Source organism: Chaetura pelagica, unplaced genomic scaffold, assembly GCF_000747805.2.
Source record: "Chaetura pelagica isolate M959 unplaced genomic scaffold, ChaPel_1.0 scaffold1064, whole genome shotgun sequence".
Lineage (NCBI taxonomy): Eukaryota > Metazoa > Chordata > Aves > Apodiformes > Apodidae > Chaetura > Chaetura pelagica.
Window position 1 is genome coordinate 392,781 of NW_009953063.1, and position 14,276 is coordinate 407,056.

The window sequence follows — 14,276 nt, forward strand, 5'->3', positions numbered from 1 at the left end:
GCTGTTGTCTCCCGTGGGGCTGCTGTCTCCCGTGGGGCTGGCTCACGGCCAGCGTGGGGCAGCCTGGGCTCTGAAAGGACAGGTCTGGTCTGCGATCCAGTTGCAATTTGAATTTACAAGTCCCAAAAAAGCACCTGCAAAGCAGCAACGTTCTCAGCCCATTCATAAAAAAAACCCTCCTTAAAATAGGTAATTCAAACATTGACCATCCAAGGGAAACAAAACAAAAAAAATCGTTTAATCTCTCTTCCATGCTGATCTGTGGCACAATTTCTGACTGTGAGAGTCCCCTTGCACTTGCTTGTCTTGTGTGTTCCCTTGTGTGGGACAGCAAGCACCCAGCCTGGCCACATGGGTCCTGGCTGCCCGAGGGGTTTGCTCCCTCCTCAGTTGTCAGCTGTGCCTAAGGAAAACCAGCCCTGGCTTCTTGTGTCCTTGCCCGTTCCTCTGTGGGTGCATTATTAATTTGCACGAAAACCTTTGCCAAGCCACAGTTAATGGAGACAGATGATCCTCACATACCTCTTGGCAGGAATTGGCCAACAATTTCATCTGAAGAAATTAAACTTTGATCTTGTTATAAATAATTTTCCCACCACTAGATCAAATGTTTTTGCGTGTGTTGTTGCTTTCTCTTCCTTCATACAATCGTTTCTGTGAATCTGTTGGGTGGATGCTGTGCTGCAGACTGCTCTTCAGTGGACGTGTCATTGCTCATTAGGATCTTTGCTGTTCAAGGATGGATTTAGCTCTGGGCAGATCTTCTGTCTCCTGGGCTATTCCTGAGCAAGAAACAAGCTTGGGAGGGGTGAGCTCAACAAGGTTTGATAACGAGGTGTCCCTCCAACAGCTTCTGCCTGGTGTTGGGCAGAGGGACCTGTGCTCAGGAGCTGCCTCCTCACCCGGAGCTTCAGGTCTGAGCTGGGGGCCAGGCCAGGTAAGGGCAGGAAGGGCCCCATCCTCTGCAAGGAGTGAAGCAACAAGTCCATGGTATCAACCTGTGCCCTGGACCTTCATCTGTCTAATAGAGCTTTTCTTCTGGATAAGTGGAAATCATAACCCCTTACTCAACACATACTCTTGGAGGAACTGACATTCACATAAAGGATATAGCATAATTAATCTGGTAATCTGTTCAAAATCAGTCTCTCTTGTTGAGCTGCCGAGTCTCCGGATGCAGATGGTGGATCAGAATTAGCTGAGCAGCTGAGGCTCAAGAAGTTTCCTGAAACACTTAAATTTTTTGCTACCGAAGGTGCCCTGAGGCAGCGCTGGGCTGGAGCGGCTCCGTCCGCAGGTGCCCGGGTGGCCCAGCTCTGTGGGCAAGAGGTGACAGTGATGATCCACCTGCACCTGTTGGCAAGGAGCAGGAGAGGGTCACCTCCTGCAGAGGCAGCTCCTCAGTCTGGGGGGCTGTAACACCCCTCTGGGCAGGAGCCCCCACTGTGAGGAGGGCAGAGCACGGAGGGGATGTGGTGTGGGCAGGACGTGGAGCTGGCACAGACGGCTTGCAGAGCTGTTCCTCAGGGCGTGCCATCTCCAGCCAGTCAGTCCTGAGCCCTGCAGCCCCTTATCATGGAAGCCCCTGGCAGAAGTACCGGATGGGGCCAGAGATCAGGAGGAAGGGAGACCTTGGGAATGCTGAAGCAGTGGTGACTTTCTCCGCAGCTGTGATGTGATGCTCTCGGGAAGTCATTTGCAGCAGCAGTGAAGCTCTGGCTGTAGATACTCAGATTCAGAGCCAAAACTAAAGAACCAAGACTCTATTTAACTGTCAGATCTCTGCTCCTCTAAATGTAGTGCAGTGTAGCCTTGCACTGCCTGTCTCCTTCAGCAGTTGAGGAGGAAATTAACTGTTGTTCATTGTATTTGCAGGGGAAAGGAAAAGATGCTATTTAGTCTGCAGGAGGCAAAATTAATACTGTGGGTTTTCTAATCTGGCCCCAGCGTGGGACCAAATAAAAGTATTTGAGGAGAGAAGGGAGCTGTTTACCTGCAGGAGCAGAGCTGCATTAGCTATGTAGATGTACACTCTGGGACAATGTCATTTATATTCCCCGCAGGGATCAGCTCCTGTCTGAAAGGGCTTTTAAATCTGTTGCAGATTAATAATGCAGCCAGTGCTGGAATGTGTTCTTCTTTCTGAGGCTGGAGTAGTAGTTTGTGCTGAATTAGGTCCCCTGAAGTTGCCTGCTTTGTGTGTGCCTGCTGCTGAAGCAGCCCCTCGGGGAGCAAGGGACAGCATGGGGACACGTTGGGGTCTTCCTGTGGTGCCCAGCTCTGCAGAGCTGGGGGGGGAGTGCTGGGGGCTCTGCCTGGTTCCACACCCTCTGTAAGTGCCGTTGTCCCTCCCTATGGCTTCTGTCAGGTTTGGGGTGCTGTGGGTTGTTCAGTGGAGGGACGTGTTTGTTTTATGGCTTTTCTGCTGGTGTACTGGTTAATTAAGAGGAGTAAACCCTCATATGACAGACTGGAGTTTATAAAATCAGGCAGAGTGGTGAATAATTTAATGTTTGCTTTTCCAGAATAGAGGCAATGTTAGGGAAGCTTAAAATATTAATGGGAAACACATTTTTTTTTCCCCAGTGTGAAATGCTTTATAGTCTGTGTGATTTTCTGTACTGCCTTTTAAACACACTTGAGACCAGTGCCTGCTTTTCTGGCACGTGCAGTGGGTTCTGCTCTACAGCCTGTCTGTAAGTGAGTGAGATTTTTTCTTGATGACTTTAAGTCAGGGCCACTTGTTCTGGTTTCTTCCATCCGTTTGCTAGACTCAGAGATACAGGAAGGCATCTGTGTGATATTTAATTGATGGGAATCGTGTAGAACAGCAAGGAGCACTTAACGTAGTTTGCAGAAGCAAACCCCAAGGCAGGCGTTGGGTTGTCCTCAGCCTGCAGCACCTGCTGTTTTGTGGAACACTCGGTGGCTCGTGGGGGGGTTACCCTGACGCCCCTGCCCCAGCACTGAGGGCTGCTTGTGCCTGAGGGTGGTTGTGTGTGCACAGAGGTCACTGTTTGTGCAAGACTGAGGAAGGAGGTTGAGAATATTTCTTCTTAGCATTTTATATTTCTTCTTAGTATTTTTAATCTTGTTGAAACACTTCTTACATGTGAAAATCATTCCTACTACTGCTCCCCAACAGCAGATGCCATGTTACAGCCTGTGCTGGCCTAAGCCTGGCTCTGATGAAGTGGAAATAAGGAACAATTTGCAGGGTTTGGAGCAAAAGTGTGCCTAACTGGTGCAGACTGGGTCGTAGTCATTACTGGTGTCTGAGGTGCCAGAGGGGGCATGGGGCTGCCTGGCAGGGTGAGGGGTCTGGCAGAGGGGTCCCTGCACCACAGGTAGGTGCTGCTGGTGTTGGCTGTTCCCCCTGCCTGGCAAGTTCCTGGTGCAGCTGCCCAGGGGTCCTGTCCTGCCTGGCTGATGGGAGCACTGATAACCTCGCTGCCCTGCTTCGTGCTGCTCCCCCTTCTTTACACCTGGACAGTTCAGTATCCCCCTGAAGTTGGGCTCTGGATCCAGTGTATTTACTTGGAGAGCTGTTTCCAGGTGGCAGGCAGGCAGGCAGCTGCACGGCTGCGTGTGCGGGGGCTCCTGGATGCCCCCCGGGTCCTTTAGCTCTTTCAACAGAAGCTGAAGGGACTTGGAATCGAGCAGCAAATCACCATGAATAAAACATCAGGAAGACTTTTTTCTTCAGCAAAGATTAATGAGCTAAGTAATAAATAGAAAATTTCACAGATACTTAAGTTTACTTTCCAGGGACTTGTTCCTCTCCAGAGGAGTCTGTGTGGTATCGTCAGGGTCCTGCAAATGTCCTGATTTAATGGAGAAGTGGGACAAACCTAGAAACAGCCAATTCCCCATGTCTGCTGCAGGGCTGGTGGTGTAAAGGGTGAACAGTCACTGCAGCTCCTACTCACTGGTGTGTTCTGGTGGTTACTGGGACAATCCAGGGACCATCATTCTGTGTGCCAGGACCATGCCATCCATCTTCAGGCAGGCTGGACAGCCCCAAGCCATGGTTGCAGGAGGCTTTTCTGCCATTCCCATTCTCTTTTCAGTCAGAGAGGAGACTCTGACCAGGACAACTCATGGCACTGCCCCAGGAGAGCTGTGAAGACCTTACTTAGGGTCTTCAGCCACTGGGGAGGTCAGTTTTTCTAATCAATCCTAATTTTCTCTCAAAGCAGAACAAGGGGCTTGCAGCCCAGATGAGTAAGAGGATAGAGATAAATTCCTGGTAACCTGTGATCTGGTTGCACACACTTGGCTGTTCAGACCAAAGCCTGGTGGTGCACAGTGTCACTGGCTGTGTCCCCAGGGCCTGGCCCAGACCGGGCAGGCTGCAGGGCCAGGGTGGGGGGATTCGGGTCCTGGTGTCTGCAGGGAGGGCAGGAGCAGGAGGTGCTGTGCCCCTGCAGCTCCACAGTCACGAGCTGCTCTCCCTTCTGCTTTTTCAGCACCGACTCCCATCACCGACATCCGCACAGATAAAGTTGAGCAGAAGAGCATCTCCTTGTCGTGGCAGGAGCCAGGCTTCCCAGCGGCCAACGGCACCGAGTATGAGGTCAAGTACTATGAGAAGGTAAGGGGACAGACTGGCTCTGGGGACGGGCTGACTCCTCCAAGATCCAGCCCTAATGTTCACATCTCCCTGGGTGAAAGAGTAAAGCCAAAACTTTTCATTTGTTGTTCTTCTTTCTTTTTTCTTTTTTTTATTGCATTGAATGGCTTTTTCCATTTAGAAATCTGAGGTTTTGGTCCTTGCCATTAGCCAGCTAGACAGGGACTGCTAAACCATACAGAGTTCCTAAATCTTTGATGAGATGACACTTATATTAATAGACTGCTCTCTGGGAAGGTGTTGGACCTTGTTGCTCCTCACTGGTTTAGAACTGAGGGCCACCAAACCTGTGACTTCTATGAGCTACGAGTGGTCTTCCACCTAGGATGGGACACAGGCAGACATTTTTATGACAGCCTCTTAATGTTAAAAATAGCTGCTATTTGACAGGTGCAGTGACTTGAGGATTTTAGAAGAAATACTGATGGGCAGAGAGCAGGGACAGTGCTCTAGATCAAAATAAATGCAGTTTATGACAGAGTTCCACAAATTACCTTATCTGCTTGTGCTCAGGCTCATTATGAAACTGATTACATGTCAAACAAACTGTGCAGTTGACATGTTGGTGCTCTGTATTTAGAAATAAGCTACCTTGAAGCTGATTCATATTAATGTGATTTTCAGCATCTGATAGGTTTGAAAAGAGGAATCTGTGGGTGAGAGTGAACGCTGAAGCCTGAGACAGTAATTCCTGTGCAAATGGGCTGCAGCAACAAGATACTCAGGGTATGTGAAATGAGGAAAGGTCCTGCTTGGGAGGGGAATTCACACTGTAGTTTAGCATTTACTTATTGAATTGAGGCTCTTGATGCTGACATAAGAATCAGCCCAGTTCCTAATCTTTGCTTTTAAAGATGTACTTTGACTGTGGAGGTTCAAGGGCTTCCTGTTGTGCTCTCCCTTTGTTGAAGCAGAGGGATCCATAGGTGAAAAAAGTCCCAGGGAACAGGACTGTTGGCAAACCCACCTGCCAGCTTTGGTTACTCAGCAGGTGCTGGCACACACGGATTCACCTCAGGGCTGGAATGGCCATGGCAGGGGGGCAGGAATGGCTGGATGGTGCCAGGAGTCAAGCCCTGGCACAGGCAGGAGAGGATCCAAGCACGCTGGCACAGCTGCTCCCCTCCACCCGGCTTCATAGCACACATCTGGCTCCATCTGCCATTTCATGTGGCCTTTCTGTGTAATTTCTATTCATGAGACATCTAGCAAACACATTGTATCTGTTGAAGGTTTTCTTTTAGATAGACGATCCTGGTGACAATACAGCTGTACTGTGACTGCTCCATGTGCAGCTGTCAGGCCAGCTCCAGCTCGGATGTCTCCTTATTTCTCAGGATCAGAGAGATCAAAGTTACTCAACTGTGAAAACCACCTCAACAGCCGTGACAGTCAATAACCTGAAGCCTGGAACTCTCTATGTTTTCCAAATCCGGGCATCTTCCTCGCCTGACTATGGGAACTACAGTCCCAGTATTGAAGTGGAGACGCTGGCAGAGCGTAAGTGTTGGCTGGGCTCAGCACCTTCACCTGCTCTTGTGAGTACACTGGAGTGACTGAGGGGGTGGTTTTTGTCTTGGTGTGATGTTGATGCTGGGACAGATGTCACCAGGTCCCTTCTGTGGGGCCACCAGATTGGTGCTGGAAGGGACCGAGTCAGTCCCTGCTGGCGTAAGCACCAAGGGCACAATCCTGCCATCATCTGCAGACCAGGTCCAGGTCTGTGGAGCTGCGCAGCTTACAGGCACTGCAGGGATGGGTGGGATGGCTGTGCAGGCTGCTGCAGAGGAGGCAAGGCCAGCCTGGAGATCCATCTGGCCTTGGACTCGTGCCCCAGAGAGGAGGTAACTGTTTCCCCCACCGTCGTCCTGCCTCGTGAGGCACTTGGTTTGTTCACCCCTTGGCCGAACAGGGTTGTCCAGCAGCAGTGTTACTTGCTGGGGCTTTTCCTCTTCATGGTTTCTGTTCGTAACTACGGTCCAGAAGCATCTCATTTCTCTGACTACAAGACGGCTTGGAGAGCTGGTGGGGCTTCAGCTGAACAACACACCCTGGCTAGAAATGAAAGCCCTGAGATGGCTGGCTCAGTACAACTCTCACAGATTGTGTTTAACAGGGCTTTAAATTGCATCCATTTGCCACACAGAAGACATTTTCAGAATGAATTGAAGCCAATAAAAAATTTATATAGAGTGTAGCATTCTAATACTCGTTTGCAAAAGCAGGAAGGGAAGGGATTAATGTGAGGAAGGAAAGCGATTTGTAAGCCATACATTTTAATATGTCCCTCTGATAAACAGGATCCTTTCCTCAGTGCTGACAAAACCAGGAGCTTGGTGTGGCAGTGCTGGGGTTCCCCATCTGTGCCCACAACACTGCCCTGCTCATTGGTCTGATTGCACCAGCTCGAGCTCTTAAAACTGAATCAGAATGTGAATTGTTGCAAGGATGGTGAAAAGTAGCCTGGAGCTGTGGGTGGGTTGTGCCCGGGCACAGCTGGAGGAGGGAGGCCAGCCCTGGGGCTGACCCGCTCTGCTTCCCTCCCTCCCGCAGTGACCGTGGCCTCCAGCGAGCAGAGCCCCGTCCTCCTGGTCACGGTGGGGACCATCGTGGGGCTGACAGTGCTGGTGTCTGTGGTGATCGGCGGGATGGTCTGGAGGAGGTGAGCAGAGCCGGGCACGGCCGAGGCGGTGATGCTGGAGGAGCAGGGCCTGGGGGTGCAGGGCAGGCTGCTCGGCCACAGGGCTGGGCTGTCTGTGCCCCCCGGGGGCTGCTGCCCCGTAACTGTGTGTCTTCCATCTCCTTGCAGACAGTGTGGGTACAGCAAAGCCAGCCAGGATGGGGATGAGGAGCAGTTCTTCCACTGTAAGTGAAACCGTGGCTGGCTTGGCTGTGTGGGGATGCCTGCTTTTACTGCTATTAATAACCCAGCTCCCGGCAAAGCAGCCCTGAGTCCTTGCTTTTGAAGTGTTGTCATCCCGTGTTATCCCTGAGCTCAGCACAGCAAGACTCTCTGGGGACAGCAGGCTTGACAGCTTCATGAGCTCGTGTCCGTCCTTCCCGCACGCAGGTCACTGTGTGGAAGGGATGGGGACACGCTCGGCCCTCACGAGGTGGATGAGTTTCTCTGTCAGCTTTTCACAAGCAACTACATGAAAATACAGCTTTGTTTTCTGGGGCTACTCCTGATTATTGAGCAGCAATAATTTTACAGACAGCAGTTGTCAAAGGAAATTCAGATGTTAGGATTGAGGAGTTTATTTGATTCCTGGCGTAAGCCCGTGAAGCACACAAGTGCTCTCCTGCTCCCCGGAGCATTTTGGAAGCAGCAGACCCCCCGGTGCCACTGGGATGTGCCTCGGCTGTTTAACTGGGCTTTGGAGGGGCTCATGCTGCTGAGCTGCCCTTGGGGGTTTGCTGAAGGTTTCCGTGGGGGTGAGTGGGGCAGCAGCTGCCCTGTCCTGGGACAGTGAATAGAGCCCAGGTGGGAGGGGAGCTGTGCATGGTCTGACTCCTTCCTGGAGAAATCAGGCTCTGCCCAGGGTCTGTTCCTGGATGGGTTGAGCTGCTTGTGCAAAATGTCCATTGTCTTCCTTGCCTTGCCTGGGGGGAGGAGGAGATCAGCAGAGCTGATGTGCTTCAGTCGTTCTTTGGGCTGGTTGTTTTCAGGAGGTGTGAATTAGGGTTTTGAGGAAGACCCAGCAAGCAGGAGGCTGTTTCTTCCCAGAGCTTTGCAGGGACTCCTGTCCATGGGCCATCCCTCCCATGGCTCTCCTGACCGTGCTCCTGCAGGGCCACTTGCTGTGCAGCAGATGGTGGCACCTGTGGGAGGTGTTTTGCTGCCTGTGCTGCTAATCGAGAGGACCTGAACATGGCTGTTATTCACTGCTATAATTATCTCTCCTAGAAGTGTTGGTAACGGAGATGTTTTGGATACTTGAGGATTGGCACTGGAGGCAGACAGGCTCAGTTTGGGAGGGAACTGCACTGGAATGAAGGAGCTGCTCTCCTCTAACTAGGGGTTGTGGCAGTGGAGCAGAGCAATTAGGTTCATTTAATGCCACAAGAATTTTCCTAGCAACTTTAAAGCCAAGTCTTTTTATTTTGCTTATAAGAAGGTGGCAAGTTAGTCCTGCCAGCAGATGGATAACCTGGGAGAGTGCTTCCTGGGATGGGTGGACAGGAGCTCTGCCAAGCCTTGCTCATGTTCCCTTTCTGCCTTTCCTGCTTCCCTGCAGTTAAAATACCAACCAGGAGGACATATATTGACCCCGACACTTGTGAAGACCCCATGCAGGCTGTGCACCTCTTTGCCAAAGAGCTGGATAATGCTAACATAAAAATTGAGAGGATCATTGGGACAGGCAAGTTCCTCTGTGGCGGTGGCCGTGCCTGTGTCCATCCAGAGCTCGAGCTCACATTCCTGTTGGTTTTTCTCAGGCACTAAGAACAGTGAGAGAGGCGCCAACCAGAAACCATCAGCAATTATCTGCATCTGGGCAGTTTGACAGCAGCATGAAAACTATTTATAAATATGTGAACCTAATGATTTATTGATTTTCATCAACTTCACTGCCTAAAACTTAAAAGCAAATTAAAATCCCCTCACTGAGCCCTAGAGCTTTAATCACTATGTGCATGCCAGAACACGGGAAACACGATTACTCTTTGTAGTTTCATTTCCTAAAGATAAATTCAGCTGCAGAAAAAGACAAAGTGGAGGAAGGGAACAGGGAAGGGCTTGCCCACCACCTTAAAGGACAGCGTGGAAGAGGACACTGAGGAGCGGAGGAGGTTATCTTTGTAGCTGCTCCCACATACCCTTCAGAAGTGAATTGGAGTTTGAAAAATCAAGAAAAATCTGTCAGGAATATACATTTAAGCATAAGGAATTTGGGAGTGCATGTCTCACTGCTGACTTAACATTTCAAATCACTAAAGCTTTTCATAGCTACACGTTTTTTACTGTAAAGCAAATATTGGCCTTTTTCATTATGGATTTGGTAGCTCCTGCTGTTAGGCTGTGTAAAGCTCTGCCTCCAGGCCTGTGGACACCCTCCAGGCCCTGCCGTGCTCCATTCCGTGAGGAGCAGATCCTTCATGTGCTGAGCTGGGAACAGACCAGCCTGGCCCAGGGAGCCCAGCTCAGTGTCTGGGGGTTAGTTCTCTTTTCCTGAGAAGAAGTGCAATATGCGCTTGAGCAGAGCGTGGAGAGAATGGCTTAGAGGTGTAGGAAGAGGGAGAAATCCTGTTGCATTATCACACATCTACAGGGTCACATGCTGATGCTAATCATGTGTGGAGGTTGTTTGTGCTCAGCAAAGGGGGAAGGGGGTGAAACAGACTGTGCGGGGGAATGGGCAGCCAGGCAGGACTCTTGAGGTCAGGGGTTGGCAAATCCTCTGGTTAACAGGGGGAAGATCTTGCTTGTCTAAGAAGCAAGAGACGTCACTTGTGCTAGAGGAGTGCACTTCATGGTTCCAAAAGCAAAGAAAATATCCCCCAGAGGGAAGCTGTGAGGGACATGCTGCCATGGCCATAGACACTGTTTAACTCCTTTCTCTGCTGCACAGGAGAGTTTGGAGAAATCTGCCGGGGCTGCCTGAAGCTGCCCAGCAAGCGGGAGCTGCCCGTGGCCGTCCAGACGCTGCGGGCCGGGTGCTCCGAGAAGCAGCAGCGCTCCTTCCTGGCAGAGGCCTGCACCATGGGCCAGTTTGACCACCCCAACATCATCCGCCTGGAGGGAGTCATCACCAGAGGTACAGGGGACACACCAGGGGCACAGGGGACATCACCAGGGGCACAGGGTCACCGGAGGTGCGGGCCAGCCAGGCGCCGGTGCAGGCACGTGCCTGAGCTGGTGCTGGGGATGCAGTTCTGTTGCCCTCTGGGAATCGGGTGTTTCCTCCTGTATTCGCTATTTTAGCATTCAGATGATTAATAAAATGCTTACAGCTAGATTAATAAATCCAGGTAGTAGGACTGGCTTAGCAGCAAAACTGTGCACTCTTAATAAAAGCAAATTGAAGTGAGGTTCTGTCAGTGAAACAGATGACTCTGACTGCTCCTGGCTCTCATGGGAGTGTGTTTGCTGAACTAGGCTGCGAGAGCTGTAGTTAAATGGATATTCGTGTAAATCCAAAGAAATGTGAGCACGTGTGCTGATTTTAACTAGCTTTTTTGATAGGTAAGGAAGTATTCCTACTCACACAGTGCTCCTTGTCTGTCCCTGCAGGAAGCACCATGATGATAGTGATGGAGTTCATGGGGAACGGCGTGCTGGACTCTTTCCTCAGGGTAAGCAGAGCTGGTGTAACTGCTGGAGTCTGTCCCCTGCACGGGTTCTGCTGGCGATGCTCCATGAGCTGGGCATTGCTCACCTGGGGCTTCCCCTCCTCTTTTTCTGCAGAAACATGAGGGACAGTTTACAGCCACCCAGCTTGTTTGCATGTTGCAGGGGATTGCCTCTGGTATGAAGTACCTGGCAGAGATGGGTTACATACACAAAAGTCTTGCTGCCCACAAAGTCCTTGTGAGCAGCAGCTTGGCTTGCAAAATAACTGGTTTCAGGCAGCCACAAGAAGATAAGATGGAGACCATCTTCTCCACCATGGTAAGCTGCATTTCCATGTGCTATTGTCAACATTCCCCAAAAGCAGAGTGCTGACAGAACAGCTACAAAAACCCTGCAGAGGTGGATCTCACTGGCACTGCTCTGCTCTGGCTGCAGCCCTCTGTGTGCCTGTGCAAACTGGCAGAGAGGCAGCTCTGGCAGCCTCAGGGTTCATTATGTCCGTTTCATCACTTATAATGAAATTCATGATTTTCAATTAAGAATTTAAGTCCTGCTTGATTCACACTTGTGCCTCGTCAGCTCTGCTAGCCAGCACAGCTCCCGAGTGCCTGCACATGCTTGGCGAAGCTGCCTGGGAGCTCTTGGGCTGGAGCTGCTCCTTCCCAAAGCTGGGCAGGCAGCTCTGGGTCCCTCGGACCCCCCAGGTCCCCAGCCCCTTGCTGGAGCTGGTTCCTCCCTCCCTGCTTCCTTCACACACCACTTTGGTGTGTTTCACTGGAGGATGCACCGATGCATCTGGAGCCCTGGAGCAGCAAGACACGTTTCATTTGGCACTCCATGGCCGCCCAGATCTGCTGGGGGTGGTAATGCAGCACATTATCAGGCATTAATGTTTTAAAGAGCACTCATTCCTCGATCAAATTATCACTTACTGTTTGCAGGGAGTGTGCAGGGACCCAGTGCCTATGTCCCAACACAGGCTATGGGCATCCTGGGGGGTGAGCCTGTTTGCAGGGTTCAGCCACTCTCCCAGGAGCTGCTGTCATCTGCCAGCTCTGAGCAGGGCAGTGACAGAAAGAGCTGAGGAAAACTCATCCATTGTCATGAGGTGCAGGGAGGCAGGGTTGGTGAGCTTGTCCTGAGGAGTCCCTGGCAAAGCACAGTCTCACCGTGCTGGAGCATTTCCTGCAGAGCTGCAGCTCAGCCGTGGCAGAGCAGGAGCAGAGCTGCCCCAGGCGTGGAGCAGCCGCTGAGCCAGGGGATGCAGAGCCCAGCAGGAGCCCTGGCTTCTCCTCCCGTGGAGTAGCAGGGCTGTGGCTCTGGGGTCAAGGTCTCCCTGCTGTTAATTACAATTAGCTGCGGTGCCTGTCACCACCTTCCCCTGATGCATCCAGAGGGCTCTGCAGACACCGAGGCAAGGATTGCTAATTACAGGAGAGCAAGTCAGGGTGGAGGACTTTGTGTTTGGCAGCTCTGGAACGATTTTCATTAAATATTAATGTATAAAATGCCATCAGCTCTTCCCAGAGGCATTCTCCTCTCCCATTAATATTTCAGGGCTCACACTCGGCCATTTTAGAACAAATTGAGGCAAAAGTTTTCTCTTAGTACTAAACCTGTGCATGGCACGTGGGCTTGCTCGGTGTCTGCCCTGCAGCAGGGCACGAGGAGGGGTTGTGCCCCACGTCTGCGTGAGCTCATCTCCTGTCCTGCCCGTCCAGCGTGGGAAGAGCCTGGTGCTGTGGTCGGCCCCTGAAGCCATCCAGTATCACCACTTCAGCCCGGCCAGCGACGTCTGGAGCTTCGGCATCGTCATGTGGGAAGTCATGTCCTATGGCGAGAGACCCTACTGGGACATGTCCAACCAGGACGTGAGTCACCGGCGGCCGCGCGGCAGACGACGACGTTGCCGCGGCTCATGGTGTGCGGGGGCTCCGCGGTGTGCGGAGGAGCTGCTGCTGCTCCCCGGGCGGGCCTGAGGAGGGGGCTTTGCCCCGGGTTTGCCTGTGCTCAGCACCGCAGCACCTGAGCCCTCCCCTGTGCCCTTCTGTGCGCTGCAGGTGATGAAGGCCGTGGAGGACGGGTTCCGCCTGCCCGCCCCGGGGAACTGCCAGCCGTCCCTGCACCAGCTGATGCTCGACTGCTGGCAGAAGGATCGCAGCCAGAGACCCAAGTTCTCACACATCCTCAACATCCTGAGCAAGATGGTGCAGAGCCCGGAGCCCCCGCAGTGCCCCAGCTCCACCTGCAGCAGGTGAGTGCCCGTGGTTCTGCTGCTGGCAGTTCCCAGCTGGGCCATGCCAGGCCCTGCTCCCTCCTCACCTCCACGTGCTGTTGCAGGTCCCGCAGCACGTCCATCCCTCTGGCCGAGAGAACCTTCTCAGCCTTCCCATCTTTCAGCTCTGTGGGCGAGTGGCTGGAGGCGATAGAAATGGGCAGGTACAAAGACAACTTCACTGCTGCGGGCTACTGCTGCCTGGAGTCGGTGGCCAGGATGACAGCCCAGTAAGTGAACTGGTTTCCTCGTGTCAGCCTCGAGTCGCTGGGTGCAGCATGAGCGAGCTCTGCTTTGCAGCTACAGTCAGGTGTCACAAGAGGACACATCCTCCAAAGCACAACCCTAAGAGCTCGCTGGGGCTGGGTTGTGTGTGTTGTGCCTGGGACAAGCTGGGGATTTCTTACTCTGTCAGGTTTGCACGGGGCTGATACCTGAACCCGTGCCGCCCGTGCCCTGGAGCGGTTGGGGTGGGGGCACTACTGCTGGGGCTTGTTTTTCATGGCTGACACAGGGTTCGTTTTGCAGAGATGTCCTCAGCCTGGGCATCATGCTGGTGGAGCACCAGAAGACCATCCTGAGCGGGATCCAGACCCTCCGGGCCCAGGTGATCCACATGCACGGCCGAGGGGTGCAGGTGTGAAGCAGCCGCGACCGACCCGTGCTCCCGGAGGGGACACAGCCAGTGGCCTGAACCTGGAACCTGCTGGTTTCAGGGGGGATGTGGGACTCGCTGGGCTGCTGCCAACCCAGTCATTCCTCATGGTAGGAGAGCATGGCCAGCAGGGCTCTCCCTAGCACTGTTTTGTAAGATGAGTCAAACTGTAACTACTGTGGTTATGAGGTTAACAGGGTCGATGGACATTTGTGCACTGTCTTAATCCAGAGCTGACAACATTTTCATACCTAGCATCCTACTGGTGAAATCCATCCAGCTTTTTATACAAGCTGACATGTTCTAGCAACCCCACAAGGAGCTTTGATTGCTTTTATTTTTAGAGACCAGAGCTCAGCTCACACCCAGGGCCCAACTTCTGGAAGGTGACTTTCCCCATCTGCTCTGCTGAAAGGAA

At 52.3% G+C, this 14,276-nt stretch overlaps 1 protein-coding gene across 1 annotated transcript in view; it reads left to right on the forward strand.

The window, feature by feature from the left end:
- Window positions 1-13,846, forward strand: part of EPHA10 (EPH receptor A10) — a 32,220-nt gene extending 18,374 nt beyond the window's left edge. The window contains exons 5-17 of the mRNA XM_009996695.1: window positions 4,470-4,594; window positions 5,971-6,133; window positions 7,187-7,295; window positions 7,443-7,498; window positions 8,130-8,138; window positions 8,872-8,997; window positions 10,207-10,392; window positions 10,869-10,930; window positions 11,043-11,246; window positions 12,650-12,799; window positions 12,989-13,182; window positions 13,278-13,433; window positions 13,732-13,846. Coding sequence (XP_009994997.1) covers window positions 4,470-4,594; window positions 5,971-6,133; window positions 7,187-7,295; window positions 7,443-7,498; window positions 8,130-8,138; window positions 8,872-8,997; window positions 10,207-10,392; window positions 10,869-10,930; window positions 11,043-11,246; window positions 12,650-12,799; window positions 12,989-13,182; window positions 13,278-13,433; window positions 13,732-13,846 — 1,655 coding nt within the window. The remainder of the gene's footprint in view (window positions 1-4,469; window positions 4,595-5,970; window positions 6,134-7,186; window positions 7,296-7,442; window positions 7,499-8,129; window positions 8,139-8,871; window positions 8,998-10,206; window positions 10,393-10,868; window positions 10,931-11,042; window positions 11,247-12,649; window positions 12,800-12,988; window positions 13,183-13,277; window positions 13,434-13,731) is intronic.
- Window positions 13,847-14,276: the final 430 nt, after the last annotated feature.